The sequence below is a fragment of the Lithobates pipiens genome, unplaced genomic scaffold (genome assembly GCF_037356315.1).
Source record: "Lithobates pipiens isolate NorthernLeopardFrog02 unplaced genomic scaffold, aLitPip1_a1.2 Scaffold_22, whole genome shotgun sequence".
Taxonomy (NCBI): Eukaryota; Metazoa; Chordata; class Amphibia; order Anura; family Ranidae; genus Lithobates; species Lithobates pipiens.
Genome location: NW_027507784.1, coordinates 158,428,155 through 158,442,291, shown reverse-complemented (window position 1 = coordinate 158,442,291; position 14,137 = coordinate 158,428,155). Strand labels below are relative to the sequence as shown.

The window sequence follows — 14,137 nt, the reverse complement described above, 5'->3', positions numbered from 1 at the left end:
CACAGGAATCCAAAAGTGAATAAAAACCTTACGAAGGTCAAACAAAATATATATTATTTTTATTTAACACCAGTCATCTAAAATTTGATTAACCTCAGAAACTAATCATGTGCCTTTACACATAGCAAATATACTGTAAAATTTATATATATATATATATATATATATATATATATATATATATATATATATATATATATATATATATATATATATATATATATATACACACATACATACATACATACATACATCTTATTTTCGACAACCTATGCAGTTGTGAGCAGTTTACAGTAAGCCCTAAATAAATGATTAGATCTCACAGAAAATGATTGCATCATGAAAAGTTATAGCAGTTTTTTTTAGCAAACAAATGCTGATTTTGCAGCAAAATGTATGAAAACCTGCATAAATCAGAACTTAAATTGCACAGAGCTCATCAATAAATGTTAACATTTGCATTTTTAAAGAGTGAATAGAAAATAGGATTACATATCACAAAGTTCAATGCAATAATAGCACACCTGGGTGACTAAGACTCCCGAGGTCTGCAGACATCTGGGGCGGCTGATAACATTGAGCTTGATTTTTGAACTACCAGAATATTACAAAACAAGGAAAATCGAATCATATTTTAGGATTCAATCATTTTGAAATTCAGAAATTTCCTAAGGGTTCTAACCTATTTTTCCCCATAATTATACATTTACCTCCTAATAATAGACTAATGCCAGCACTTGACAGTGATGGAATCTACAAGTCTATGTCTGCCAAAATTTGAATTATTGGCGCAGTCTTTTTCTTTAACATATTGTAGTAGATTTACTTTCTCACAGCTCTCTCCAGACTGGGGAATCTTCAGAAAATAAATCACACACAGTACACTATGCTAGTGCACTCTTTGTTTCATTTACAGTTTACCTCCTAAACCACAACCCAAACTATTAGTAACACAAAAAACACTTAAAAGTAGGGATGCACCGAATGGGTTTTTTGGTGCCGAAACCGAAAATGAAAAATACACTAGGCCGAAAACCAAAACCGAAAATGACTGTTTTTAAAAAATATTTTTATACAGGAGGTGGTCAGAGACTGGCGACATGGTACGGGAGGTGGTCAGAGACTGGCGACATGGTACGGGAGGTGGTCAGAGACTGGCGACACGGTACAGGAGATGGTCAGACTGGGGACACGGTACAGGAGATGGTCAGACTGGGGACACGGTACAGGAGATGGCCAGACTGGGGACACGGTACAGGAGATGGCCAGACTGGGGACACGGTACAGGAGATGGCCAGACTGGGGACACGGTATAGGAGATGGTCAGAGACAGGACGCGGTACAGGAGATGGTCAGAGACTGGGGATATGGTACAGAAGATGGTCAGACTGGGGACACGGTACAGGAGATGGCCAGACTGGGGACACGGTATAGGAGATGGTCAGAGACAGGACGCGGTACAGGAGATGGTCAGAGACTGGGGATATGGTACAGAAGATGGTCAGACTGGGGACATGGTACAGGAGATGGTCAGACAGAGGACGTGGTACAGGAGGCATCCCCCATTGCAGGCCAGTGTCCCCCATTGCAGCCAGTGTGCCCCATGGCAGCCCATTGCAGCCAGTGTGTCCCATTGCAGCCAGTGTGTCCCATTGCAGCCAGCCTGTGCAGGGAAGAGAGCCGCCTCCGCCGCCTCTTTGATCACAGCTTTCATTTCAATAGCTGTGTGTTCCCGGCCGCGCGCCGTCACACGCAGCCCCTCCCCCTTGTCTGGGCACTTTGATAGACAGATCATCCGTCCAATCCTGCGGATGATCTGTCTATCTAAGTGTCCGGACAACGGGGAGGGGCTGTGTGTGAGGTCGCGCGGCCGGGAACACACAGCTATTGAAATGAAAGCTGTGATGTTCCCGGCGCTGTGATCAAACAGGCGGCGGAGGCGGCTCTCCTGCGCTATACACCCCCCATGATGGGCGTCACCAGGGGCGGGGGGCAGAGCCCTGCCCCCATCCAGGCCACGCCCCATTTTAGGCTACATTATTGGCCGTTTTTCTCTTTCGGCAAATTGCTGAAAAGGGCATTTTCGGCGGCTGAAATTTCGGTGCATCACTACTTAAAAGTGGTTGTAAACCCTCTCATATATTAAAAAAAGAGGTGTAGCGCTCATTAACAATACATAAAAAAATGTAAAGTTCATGATAAAAGTTTATTCATGAAAAAAAAAAAAAAAAAAAGGTAGAACCATTCAAGATGACAACCACCGAAAGCTTCTAATGTGCAGAGTCTACCATGAAGAATGAATAAGATAAAAGACCCATCACCTTCACCCAAACACACTGACCCTTACCCTCAGTGTATAGGCCAAACACATTGAATTCAGGACGATGGAGATGACAATCTATTCCAGTTCAAAAGGCAATTGATGTAATCGAGTATCCCAAAGAAACAAATCTTTCACATCTGAAAAGGCGATAGGGACTGTTCCTCTCGAACCAAGTGCATCAACTATATTCCAATAAGCACCCGGTAAACACAATGATCATGTAAATGTAAACGGCAAAAGAAGAATGCTCATTGCGCAAACATCCTTATACCAACATTTATTCAACAAAGTAAAATGAATTCACATTTGATAAGTAATAAACATTGCAGAGCATACATCGCTTCTAACCATAAAGATGGCCGCTGTCTCGCCATTACATCGATTGCATTTTGAACTGGGATAGATTGTCCTCTCCATTGCCACTTGAGTGAAATTTCCTAATAAAAAATATGAGTTAAAGTGATTGTAAGGCTTCATATCTGAAATTTTATTCTGTAGTATGAGAATTTTTGTAACTTTAGAAACCTCTGCATTTTCAAAACGAGACTAGGATGGAAAAAAAAAAAAAAAAAAAAACACAACACAGTCTGATAATCTCATTGTGTGTATCTGGCTTTACAGTACACGGAACTCACCTGACAGTCATAAACAAATATGTCAGAGGTTGACCCAGACCACTGACACTTTAAGAACATGCAAATCTATAATTCTATGAAATTGGCATACAATGTATTTAAAAATACTTACCTAATGCATCGAGTACACTGAATGCAACGTGTCATTATGGTTTTGACCAATGGTCCGATATTCTTGTCCTCCACAGCACGTTTTCCCTCTGTAAACCTGCTCCTGTCACTTCCAAACATCATTGACTGATCCTGGAGGATTTAAGGAGGACAAGAAAACAATTATATTTCCTCTCTTTGTGCACAGGGGCAGCCATATTTGCTTTCCGTTTAACGGTGCTACATAATCAACATTTGTACATCCAGCTTGCTGGATCTTCTCTGTTTAATCAGCACCGCTGGCTATAGCCGGGAGCACTGATCAGTATTTTCTGACAGTGGGGGAAGTCTCTCTGCTGTCAAAATGCAGAGGGGCACAGTGAGGATTCCCCCAATCCATCTCGAATGCGTGGATGGGGGAATCAAGTACATGGCCTGCTTAAGCTGTGCTCTTAGATGCATAATCAGAAAAACATAAATAAATGGTGGGAGGGTGGGGGGCAATGTGTGTATCTAGTTTTGATAGTCACTTGGTCCCATGTCTAGGCGATCGAAGCACGAGTTTGATTCCCCCCCCCCCCCACTCTCGCAACCTTTTGGAACTTGTCACGGGTCTTAGGAGGCCACAGGACCATTCACAAGGTGTAGCACGACGGGTTTACTTTCTCTTTGTCTCCCTGCAAAGGTAAAGCATAATGGGCTACTATGCATTGCATAGTAGCCCATTATGTGTCAATGACTAGAAGCATCAATGAACTCAACAGCGCTCTGGTAGTTCATTGAGAACTACAAGTCAACAGCCACAAAGGATGATGGTACTTGTTCTCCCATTCACAAACTCTGAATAAATGACATGGACGGGTGGGCAGACCTCGCTATTGTCGAATGATGGCTACAGCGTGGATGTCCAGTTCTGGGAGGGCGTTTATTGATGTCCTCCCAGAACCACGCCCCACATGTGCCCGTTACAACATGCTCTGTGAACGCTTCAGACACAGCCAAATACAGATTGGAGTAAAGGGCCAATCAGTACCAGGTAATTAAAGGGCCAATCACAGCTGATTACAATGTAAACACACTTGCGGATTATCAGCATTCCTCCATATCAGCATTCAGGAGAGACGGCATCCGGCAGCCCTGACAGGTAACATCTACACAAATAATCAGGGAACTGATAATCAGTGCAGCCCCAACAGTGACAATCAGCGCCCCCTCATTAGTGACCATCAGTGCTGTCTCGTCAGTGCACATCAGCGAAGAAAATTCACTTATTTGAAACATTTTATAAACGGAAGCTAAGAATTTTTTTTTTCCATTTCCTAAATTTGTCTTTTAGTTTGTTTAGCAAAAAATAAATACCCAGTGGTGATTAAATGCTACCAAAAGAAAGAAAGCTCTACTTGTGTGAAAAAAAAATAAAAAGATACAAATATTTAATATGGGTACAGTGGTGCGCAATTGTCATTCAAAGTGGGACAGGGCTAAATGGCTTAAAATTGACCTTGGCAGGAAGGGGGTAAAAGTGCCCAATGGGGACCGCTGCAGCCTTAACATGTTATACCCCGAAAACAGGAGTAACATGCAACAGGTTATAAAAAGGTAAACTTATCTTTTAATCAAGGTTAAAAGATAGCTGCAGTCACTGTACATACTGGCAATTCCTATAGTGACATCATCACCATGAACTTGCAAGAACTGCGTACAGCATAGCAAATGGTCCAGTCTACAGCTTAGGTCTGTCCCTGAGGATGCTCACTTCACTTATGCACGTAATTTACCTGCAGATCACACTCCCCTCCTTGATCACAAATGGGACAGTCTAAAGGGTGGTTTGCCAGCAAGAACTCCATTACTCCTTCCCTAGTTTATTAACCAAAAAAAAAGAAAAGACATTTAAGTTCAATTTACAGACTAGTAAGTCATTGTTAGCTTTGCCAGCAAACAATGTAATTAGTAGTTTAAGTTAAAACGTATTAAAAGCTGGGACTTCAGACAGACTTCTACAACATGTAGAAGTCTACAACATTCTACAACAGTGTCAAGACAATACAACATGGAATTGTAATTTACTATATAAAATCGTAGGGTAGCTGCCAAATGGTTTGTATTTTGGGATATACAATCACTGCCAGGTGGATGACAACTTTCTTCGTTACAGTTTTGGGCTGTCTAGCCTACTGATTAGACAGTGTAAAATTGCATCAACGGTAAAAAACGAAGTGGTACCGGTAACGTTCTTTTCCAGAGTCTTTCAGGACAGCCACCTGAGAGACCTTGGCTCCTCCCCTCTTTAGAAAACACCTGTGTCAGCTTTATAAAATTTCCTCCTCCCCTGCTGCTTCTCAGTTCTTTAAGAGCACGTCCAGCCTGCTTGGGGAGACACAAGAACATATGATAAACATAATCAATCATATCACATTTCCTGTAAAGGAAATCTTTACGTCTAAACATGGGTGGGTATCCAGCTGTCCTGAAAGACTCCGGAAAAGAACGTTACCGGTACGTAACATCGTTTTTTTCCCAATCATCTTTCAGGACAGCCATCTGAGAAGATAACCGAGCACTTACTCTTAGGGTGGGATTACAGCTTGCAAGACTTTGCGCCCAAAGGCCTGATCTTCAGCCGACCATAAGTCGGCTCTATAGTGTCTTACGAAAGTGGCGAAGCTGGACCATGTTGCCGCTTTACAAATCTGCTCCGGCATTGCTCCAGCTCTCTCCGCCTGCGACGTCACCATTGCCCTTGTGGAGTGTGCCCTGATTCCTTTCGGGGTCTTCCTACCTCCTAACTTGTAAGCCTGTTCTATGGCTTCAGTTAGCCACCTGGCTATTGTACTTCTTGAGGCTTTGTGCCCTAACTTAGCCCCCGCATATAAAACAAAGATTCTATCTTTCTAATCTCTTTTGTTGCTTCTAAATAATGTAGGATGCATCTCCTGACATCTAAACTATGGAATTTCACTTCCTGTTCCTGCACAGGATTGGGACAAAACAAAGGTAATACAATCTCTTGGTCTCTATGAAATCTAGAGAGCACTTTAGGCAAAAAACCTGGGTCCATCTTGAACACTGTACGATCCGGGAAAACCTGGCAAAAGGGGGGTCTGATTGATAATGCTCCTATCTCGCAGACCCTTCTGGCTGTAATAATTGCTACCAGAAAGATTGCTTTAAGCGTCAGCATCTTCAGGCTGCAATCCTTTAGAGGTTCAAAGGGGGCTGCCGTCATAGTTCGCAGCACTAGCGACAAGTCCCACTTCGGAAAGGCCGTACCTTGCATAGGTCTCTGTCTGCTCACAGATTTAAAGAGTCTGATTACCCATGGATTAGAGGCTAGCCTCCTTTCCTGGTAAACCGATAATGCTGAGACTTGACTTAACGTACCAAGGCTCAGTCCTTTGTCTATCCCACTCTGTAGAAATTCTAAGACTGCTACTGAGCTTTGCGTTTTGCAGTTCTCTGCGCACCACCTGCAAAAACATTTCCACACCTTCTAGTATATGTTATGTGTCTCAACCTTTCTGCTTTTCAGCAGTGTTTCTACCAAACGGTTTGAGAACCCTTGTGCTTTTAGCAGCTGCTCCTCAGATACCAGGCGGTTAGCTTCCACCTTTCCACTTGCGGGCAGCACACTGGGCCCTGGGATAACAGGTCCTCCTGGACCAGTAGCAACCAAGGGGGCTCTATGGTGAGTTCTTTGAGCATAGAGAACCACGGTCTACTGGGCCAGTGAGGTGCTATGAGAATTAACAACGTGTTCTCTGACCGTAACTTCCTTATTACTGCTGGTATTAGCACTGGTGGGGGAATGGCATAACACTTGCTGAATGACCATTTTTGCGCTAATGCGTCCACTCCGAGTGCTCCATCTTCCTTCCTCAGGGAAAAGAAAGTTTGGACTTTCCTGTTTTCCTTTGATGCAAATAAGTCTACTCGAGGTATTCCTCATTTCCTTGTGATCTGGTCGAATACCTCCTGTTTTAGTATCTCATTCTGCTTCCCTTATTTCCTTCCTGCTGAGGAAATCTGCCACTTTGTTTAAATCCCCTTTTAAGTGGACCGCTGAGAAAGAAAATATTTTTCTCTCCCCATTCCAGAATTTTTTCTGTTAAGGACCATAGAGCCCCTGCTCCTGGTCCCCCCTTGTTTGTTTATGTAGGCCACTACCGATGAGTTGTCTAATCTGATCTGTACATGATGTCCTCTCAACGCTTTTTGGAAAAACTGAAGTGCGAGCCATACTGCCTTCAATTCTTTCCAATTGGATGACCTCCTCCACTCTTCCTTCCCCCAAGTTCCTTGTGTTATCTGGGAGTCTAAATGTGCCCCCCATCCTGTGCCACTTGCGTCTGTGGTTAGGATTCGGGAGATGGGTAGGATCCAAAGTCGCCCTTTGTTTAAATTTCTTACCCCCCTCCACCACCATAAGGTCTTTTTTATTTTTGCTGGTATTAGCACTTGCGTATCCAGCGACTCTTGCCTGTGGTCCCATACTTTCAATAGGAACCTCTGTAATGGGCGAAAATGCAGACTTGCCCACGGCACCACTGGGATTGCGGATGTTAGCAACCCTAGGGATGACATTACTCTCCTTATTGAGCATGGCAGATTGGTCTGCATCAATCCTATTTCTTTCTGAATTTTTTCTATTTTCTCCTTGGGTAGAAAGAATTTGTTGGACTGAGTCTATTACATATCCCAAATACTTTATTTGTTGCGTGGGTTGTAGATTTGATTTTTCCACATTTACCAACCACCTTAGACTCTCTAAGAAAGTCCTGGTGTATCTGAGGTCTTCTAAATAACCTTCTGGGAGATTTTGCGAACAGAAGGAGGTCTAAATAGGCAATGATGGATATGCCCTTTAGACGTAATGGTGCCAAGGCCTCCGCCAGGACCTTCGTAAAATTCTGGGTGAAGAAGAAAGGCCAAAGGGCAGAGCTTGGAATTGAAGGTGTATGGTTTCTTTCCCTGTTTCTATTGCTATCCTTAGAAACTTCTGATGACTTTGATGTATTGGCACATGTAGGTACGCGTCCTTTAGATCTAGTGAAACCATATAACAGTTTGGGGGTAAAGAGAGCCTTCACTGAGTATATGGAATCCATTCTGAATCTTTTGTCCAAGTTATGGAAAGATTCAAAGGCTTGAGGTTGAGGACTGGCCTGACCTCCCCTGAACGTTTCTGTACCCCAAAAATGTGGGAGTAGAAGCCCTGTCCTTCTCCTCTTGGTACCTTGTCTATTACCCCTTGCTTCCTGAGGTCCTTTATGGAACTCATTAAACCTCTGGCTTTCCCTCTGTCTTTTGGCAGTTTGGTGGTGTAAAGTCTGCTTGGGGGCAATCTTGAGAACTCTAGACAGTAACCTTCTCTTATTGTCCTCAAGATAAACTGGTTGGAGGATATTTTTTCCCCATTGTGAGATGAAGGCCCCTAGTCTTCCTCCCACTGAGATAATTTCATTGCTTGTTACGGGTTTGTTCAGGACGACGAAAAATCGCGCCTCCCTTGCTTTTCCCCTTCTGGACCCAAGCCTTCCTCTCATTGTCTGCTTTGGGTGTTGAAAACCGGGCACTGCTATCCCCTCTCTGAGTTTGACCCCATGGTGCTTTACGCTTGAGCGGAAACGCTTTCTTTTTTTCTGCTGTGCGGTCCAGAACCTTTTCTAAACCTGGCCCGAACAACAGGTCCCCTGTAAAGGGGATCCCACATAATTTGGCCTTGGATGCGCAGTCCCCCTGCCATGTCTTTAGCCATAGGACCCGTCTGGTAGAATTGGCTAGAGCCGAAGATCTGGCTGCCATGCGTACCAGTTCTGCCGATGCATCTGCAATATAGGCAATGCCCCATAAAAGAGTGGGAAATGAGGATAGAATCTGCTTCTTTGCAGTCCCTTCCTCAATATGTGCCTGGATACGGTTCAACAAAAATTCCACATTCCTGGCCACTACTGTAATTGCCATTGCAGGCTTCAGGCTACCCACAGAGGAGTCCCAAGACTTTTTTTTTTTTTAAAAGAGTCCATTCTCTTATCCATTGGCTCGGATAAGATCCCCATGTCCTCAAAAGCTATATCCGTATGGTCGGAAAACTTGTGAGAAGGCCACATCTAATTTTGGGGATTTGTTCCATACTGCTGATTCATCATCCGAGAATGGAAACTGCCTCTTTAAGGCTTTAGAAAAAAATGGCTTCTTTCTGGATCCTGCCATTCTTTCTTAATTGCCTCTATTAGGACCTCGTGCACAGGAAAATAATTATTTTCCTGCTCCCCTAAGCCCTCATACATCTGATCATGCAGGGATAAAGGGTTCTTTTCTGCTTGTATACCATTACCTAGTGTGGTATAAATGGCTCCCAGAAGCTGATCTACCTCTTCTAATGTGAGTTTGTATTGGGAGGTTTTTCTGGAATCACCTTCCAGTGCCTCCCCTCTGATTCCTGGGAGCCAGACGCTGCGCTATCAGGCTCATCCTCTGCCTCCTCCCTAGGGGCTACTGAAGGACCTGCACTAGTGGAGGGAAGTGCTTGCGTCTTTGGTAGCAACAGTTGCACTAAAAAAAGGTTTTAAAAGATTCAAAAGGTACTGGATAGTTCTTTGAAAGATGCTGCTAGATCATTGCTTTGCTCAGTGGAATGTTCCTGCACTCATTTATTAATACATTCCTTGCATAAAGCTTTCCCCCAGGAATCTTTAAGAGCATTTTTACAAGAATGGCACCTCCTCTTTGAATTGTGGGAGGGCTTAGTTTTGTCTGATTTCTGAAATGACACAAGAAAAACCCACAATATTAAAACTGCAAACCTCCTACTAATGCAGGTGAACAATACATATCATGTGGGTTACCCTCGCCAGGGACCCCATGACCCACCCTCTGACACTGGAGGGGCCCTACCGATCCCTTTTCACCCTTTTGCCCATGTACCCCTGATGGGGGAGGGGGGGCGGGTAGCTGGTGGTCTTAGGCAGGGGGAGATCCACCCCAGGTTCCCCTTACCTTTCCATGGCTGGAGCTGGTCTCTGCTGGAGCAGTGTCCTTAGTCTCTGCATCCGACATTTTTGGTGTCATCACCGGAGCCCCCGCTGTCTCTACAGCATTCACGGCTCCTCTCCAGCCTTTGCCTAGCGCCAATTCATGTTTCACAGCTGGAAGCCGCGATCGCAGAAGTACACGCCCCCTTCGCCGATGTGACGTCACCCGCCACTGGCGCCGCCGTTCAAATACACAGCGATGCTGAAGGGCTGAGACGGCCGGTGTGTACCTCCCTGCACCGATCCTTGGCACTTGAACCGGCGCTCCCGCCCCCCCGACATCTAACTGCACTCAGCAATGCGGGGGCGGCAAAACGAGGTCAGTCTGCTTGTCCTAGCAGCCTCTGCTACCTTTCAGGACCTCTGGTTTCCTAGGTGTCTCCCCTCTGGAGGAAACACAAAAAACTGAGAAGCAGCAGGGGAGGAGGACATTTATAAAGCTGACAGGTGTTTCCTAAAGAGGGGAGGAGCCAAGGTCTCTCAGGTGGCTGTCCTAAAAGACTATTGGGAAAAAAATATATTGCCCCCTTACCCCTAAAATACTTACCCCAGTCCCCACTTGATGCATCGACAAGGAACATGCTGATAGAAGTAGAAAGCAGAATTAACAGAATGATGACCTCATAAGTCTGCTGCTGCTTTTTACGCTGTCTAATCAGTAAGCTAGAGAGCCCAAAACTTTAACAAAGTTGTGCCATCCACCTGGCGGTGCTGTGAGACAGGGCTATGTATATCCCAAAATACAAGCCATTTGGCAGCTACCCTACGATTTATATAGTTAATCACAATTCCATGTTGTAGTGTGGACTGGGCGTCACTGAAACATTGACAATAAAAACACTGCTGTTTTTGATCTTCCACCTCTGCAAGACCCACAAATGCCTCTAAACCAGTTTTGTACACTCTGTGCACAATTATAAGGCAAGTATTTTTGAGAATTAATTTAATTATTGTAGAACTACAATGCTCTCCGTCAATCCAAACTGTGAATATTTATAATATATAAAGAACATAAAAGAGGGTTTGGCTTTCTTAGGAGAATATCTGTGTGTGCACAATTATTGGGCAACTATTAATGTGCAGAATTATTATGCAACTAATTGAAAAAGAAAAAATGTTCCTATCTCACTTGTTTATTTTCATCTGTTAAAGAAAGAATAATAAACAAACAACTAAAAACTTACAAATAAACATTTCTGACATAAAAATAAATAAATATCAATGACCAATATAGCCACCCTTCTTTTCAATAACAGTGATAATCCAAAGACATGCTGGTAGGTTAATTGACTCTAGTATGTGTATGTATAAAATGGCCCTATTATGTGGTTGTATGAATCTGAGACAGGGACCTTAGATTGTAAGCTCCTTGAGGGCAGGGACTGATGGGAATGTATAATAAATATGTAAAGCACTGAGTAAATTGATGACGCTATACAAGTACCTAAAATAAATTTTAAAAAAAGGCTTCCATTCATGGATCCTGTCAGGTTCTTGATCTATTGACAATCAACTTTTTGTGTAGCAACAACCACAGCCTCCCAGACACTGTTCAGGAAGGTGAACTGCAGGGGTGTCCAAACTTTTTTCAAAGTTTCGATGAAGCGAACAAGTGTGAGGGCTGACCATTTAATCTGACATTCTTGGAAATTAAAATTCAGTCTAAGGGTATTCGCCCGAGCAATAATACACTGCCCAACAAGAATTCTCTTGCCTTTGCGGCTATGTGTGGTGAAGAGATGAGCTCAGGCATGTTATATATATATATCTTTTGAGGCCCCCCCCCCCCCCAACGAATCCCCAAGCGCTGCTCAGAACTAAGGATGGAGCTTCGGCTTGTTATTTGGATATCAAGTATTTATCTGCGTATAACACGCACCTTCACTTTAAGAGTGAAGTTTCAAGAAAAAAAAAACTTAAATTTTAAATAAAGAACTGAGGCAAAATAAGGGTCAGTGCCCATCTGCAGCCTCACATGTGCCATGAATGCAGCCTCACCATTGCCATCAGTGCAGCCTCGGAGGGGACAGGACAAGCGCCTACAGATTACATACAGGTGAATCTCCGGTTTACTCTGCGGCCTCTTTAATACAAAGTCCCGCCTCCTATGATAGACAGAACAGTCGTCCAATGGCAGCCCAGAAGACAGAACTTCCTATTACAAAACAGGATATTCTCCTGTATGTAATCTGACGGCACTCGTCCTGCCCCCTCCGATGCAGCGCCAATAGATACAGTATATATCCAAATTACCAGGGGGGCGTATGAAACTGGGAAGTGAGCCGAAATTGGCCCACGGGCCAGACTTTGGACATGCCTGGTGTACCGTTTTGCTTTACAGTAAATCTCCCGTTTAAGAAGGGTCCACAAGTTCTCAATAGGGTTTAGGTCAGGTAAGGAAGGGGGCCATGTCAATATTCTTTCATCTTTAAGGCCTTTACTGGCTAGCCACTTCGATGAATGCAATGGAGCATTGTCCTGCATAAATATCATGGTCTTCTTAAAAAAAAAAAAAAAAAAAAAAAATACTTTTTCCTGTAGCACCGCTTGAAGAAAACATCTTCTAAAAACTGGCAGTAAGTTTGGGAGTTGATTTTGAGTCCATCTTCACCCTAAAAAAGTACAACCAGCTCAACTTTAATAATACCACCCCATACCAGTACCCCACACCTCCACCTTGCTGGCGTTTGAGTCGAAGTGGAGCTCTATGCCCATTACTGATCCAGCCACAGGCCCATCCATCTGATCCATCAAGAGTCACTCATCTCATCAGTCAACAAAACCCTTGAAAATCAGAAATTTCTTGGCTCCGTCTTGAAGTTTCAACTTATGTATGTCTTGTTCAGTGGTAGTCGGGTTTCAGCCTCACTTACCTTGGCCATGTCTCTGAGCACTGAACATCTTGTACTTCTAGGCACTTCAGGTAGGTTGCAGTTCTGGTATATGACAGCACTGGAGGACAATTGGTTCCTGGTAGCTTCATGTTTGATTATTTTTAAATATTTGGCAGTTAATTTACGTCTTTTTTTCTCAACACGTTTCTTGTGACCCTGTTGACTACTTGCAACAAAACGTTTGACGGTTCTGTGATCACGCCCCAATATCTTAGCAATTTCAAGAGTGCTGCATCCCTCTGAAAGACCTTTTTAAAATGTTTTACTTTTCAGGAAAAGAAGCTGCCTAAGAATTATGCACACCTTGATCTATGGTGTTGATCTCCTTAGGCCAGGGCTCGACAAACCCCGGGCACCAGGTTGCATTTGCGACTAGAATTAGTGACCTGGTGCAGCACAGCTGGGAGGCATCCTGTCGACCCCCCCCCGCGCGCGATCGCGTTGGGCCACGCTGCCGCCGGCAATTGAGGCCATGGCTTTGAGGCCTTCTGCGGTCCTATGCTTCCTTCCTCAGTAAACTTCACACCATCATATGAGTGTTTAGTCAGCCAGAACAGCTTACTGAGGAGGAACAGGAAGTGAGAAACTCAGACAAAGAAAAAAATAATTTAGAAGGGAAATCGAAGGAAAAAGGTAAGTGAACCAACAATGCACTAGCTTAAAAAGGAACCTATTAAGAAAATAAAAAACAACCCTTTACAACCCCTTTAAATCCAATAAGTATTCAAGTTTATACAGCTTGGAGTATAACAATATGCATAAAAACTACGATTTGGTCAAAATACTCACTATCCTAATAATTCTGCACACGGTGAATTTAATCTGTATGCCGTTTTACCTGGAATTCAGCTTTGCTTTTTTACAGCATACAATACAGAATTTGCTGATAATAGCTGTCATGAATTGCACCAACAGTAGATCTAGCATTCCGAAGTTTACATACCTGGCTTTCCTGCTCTTTTCAGAGTTAGTAAGTATGTTCCAGCCTTTCATCACTGGCATAGCACAAGCAGCTACAGGCTATTAAGACACAAAAGTAATAATGTTCAATGTTTTCTTAAATTTATACTATTTTATGCATTGCTTACAGAGTGTATAGAAGAAATAGTTTGCCTGTTCTCTCTCACAGTAGCTTGAATACAGCAAGGAGGGGATAGGTTT

At 43.5% G+C, this 14,137-nt stretch overlaps 1 protein-coding gene across 1 annotated transcript in view; it reads right to left on the bottom strand.

Moving 5' to 3' along the window:
• Positions 1 to 14,137, bottom strand: part of NDUFS1 (NADH:ubiquinone oxidoreductase core subunit S1) — a 60,231-nt gene that overhangs the window by 24,072 nt on the left and 22,022 nt on the right. Inside the window, exons 5-7 of the mRNA XM_077448520.1 lie at positions 13,920 to 13,996; positions 4,827 to 4,908; positions 3,071 to 3,201 (exon numbers count right to left, since the gene is read on the bottom strand). Of these exons, the coding sequence (XP_077304646.1) occupies positions 3,071 to 3,201; positions 4,827 to 4,908; positions 13,920 to 13,996 (290 nt within the window). The remainder of the gene's footprint in view (positions 1 to 3,070; positions 3,202 to 4,826; positions 4,909 to 13,919; positions 13,997 to 14,137) is intronic.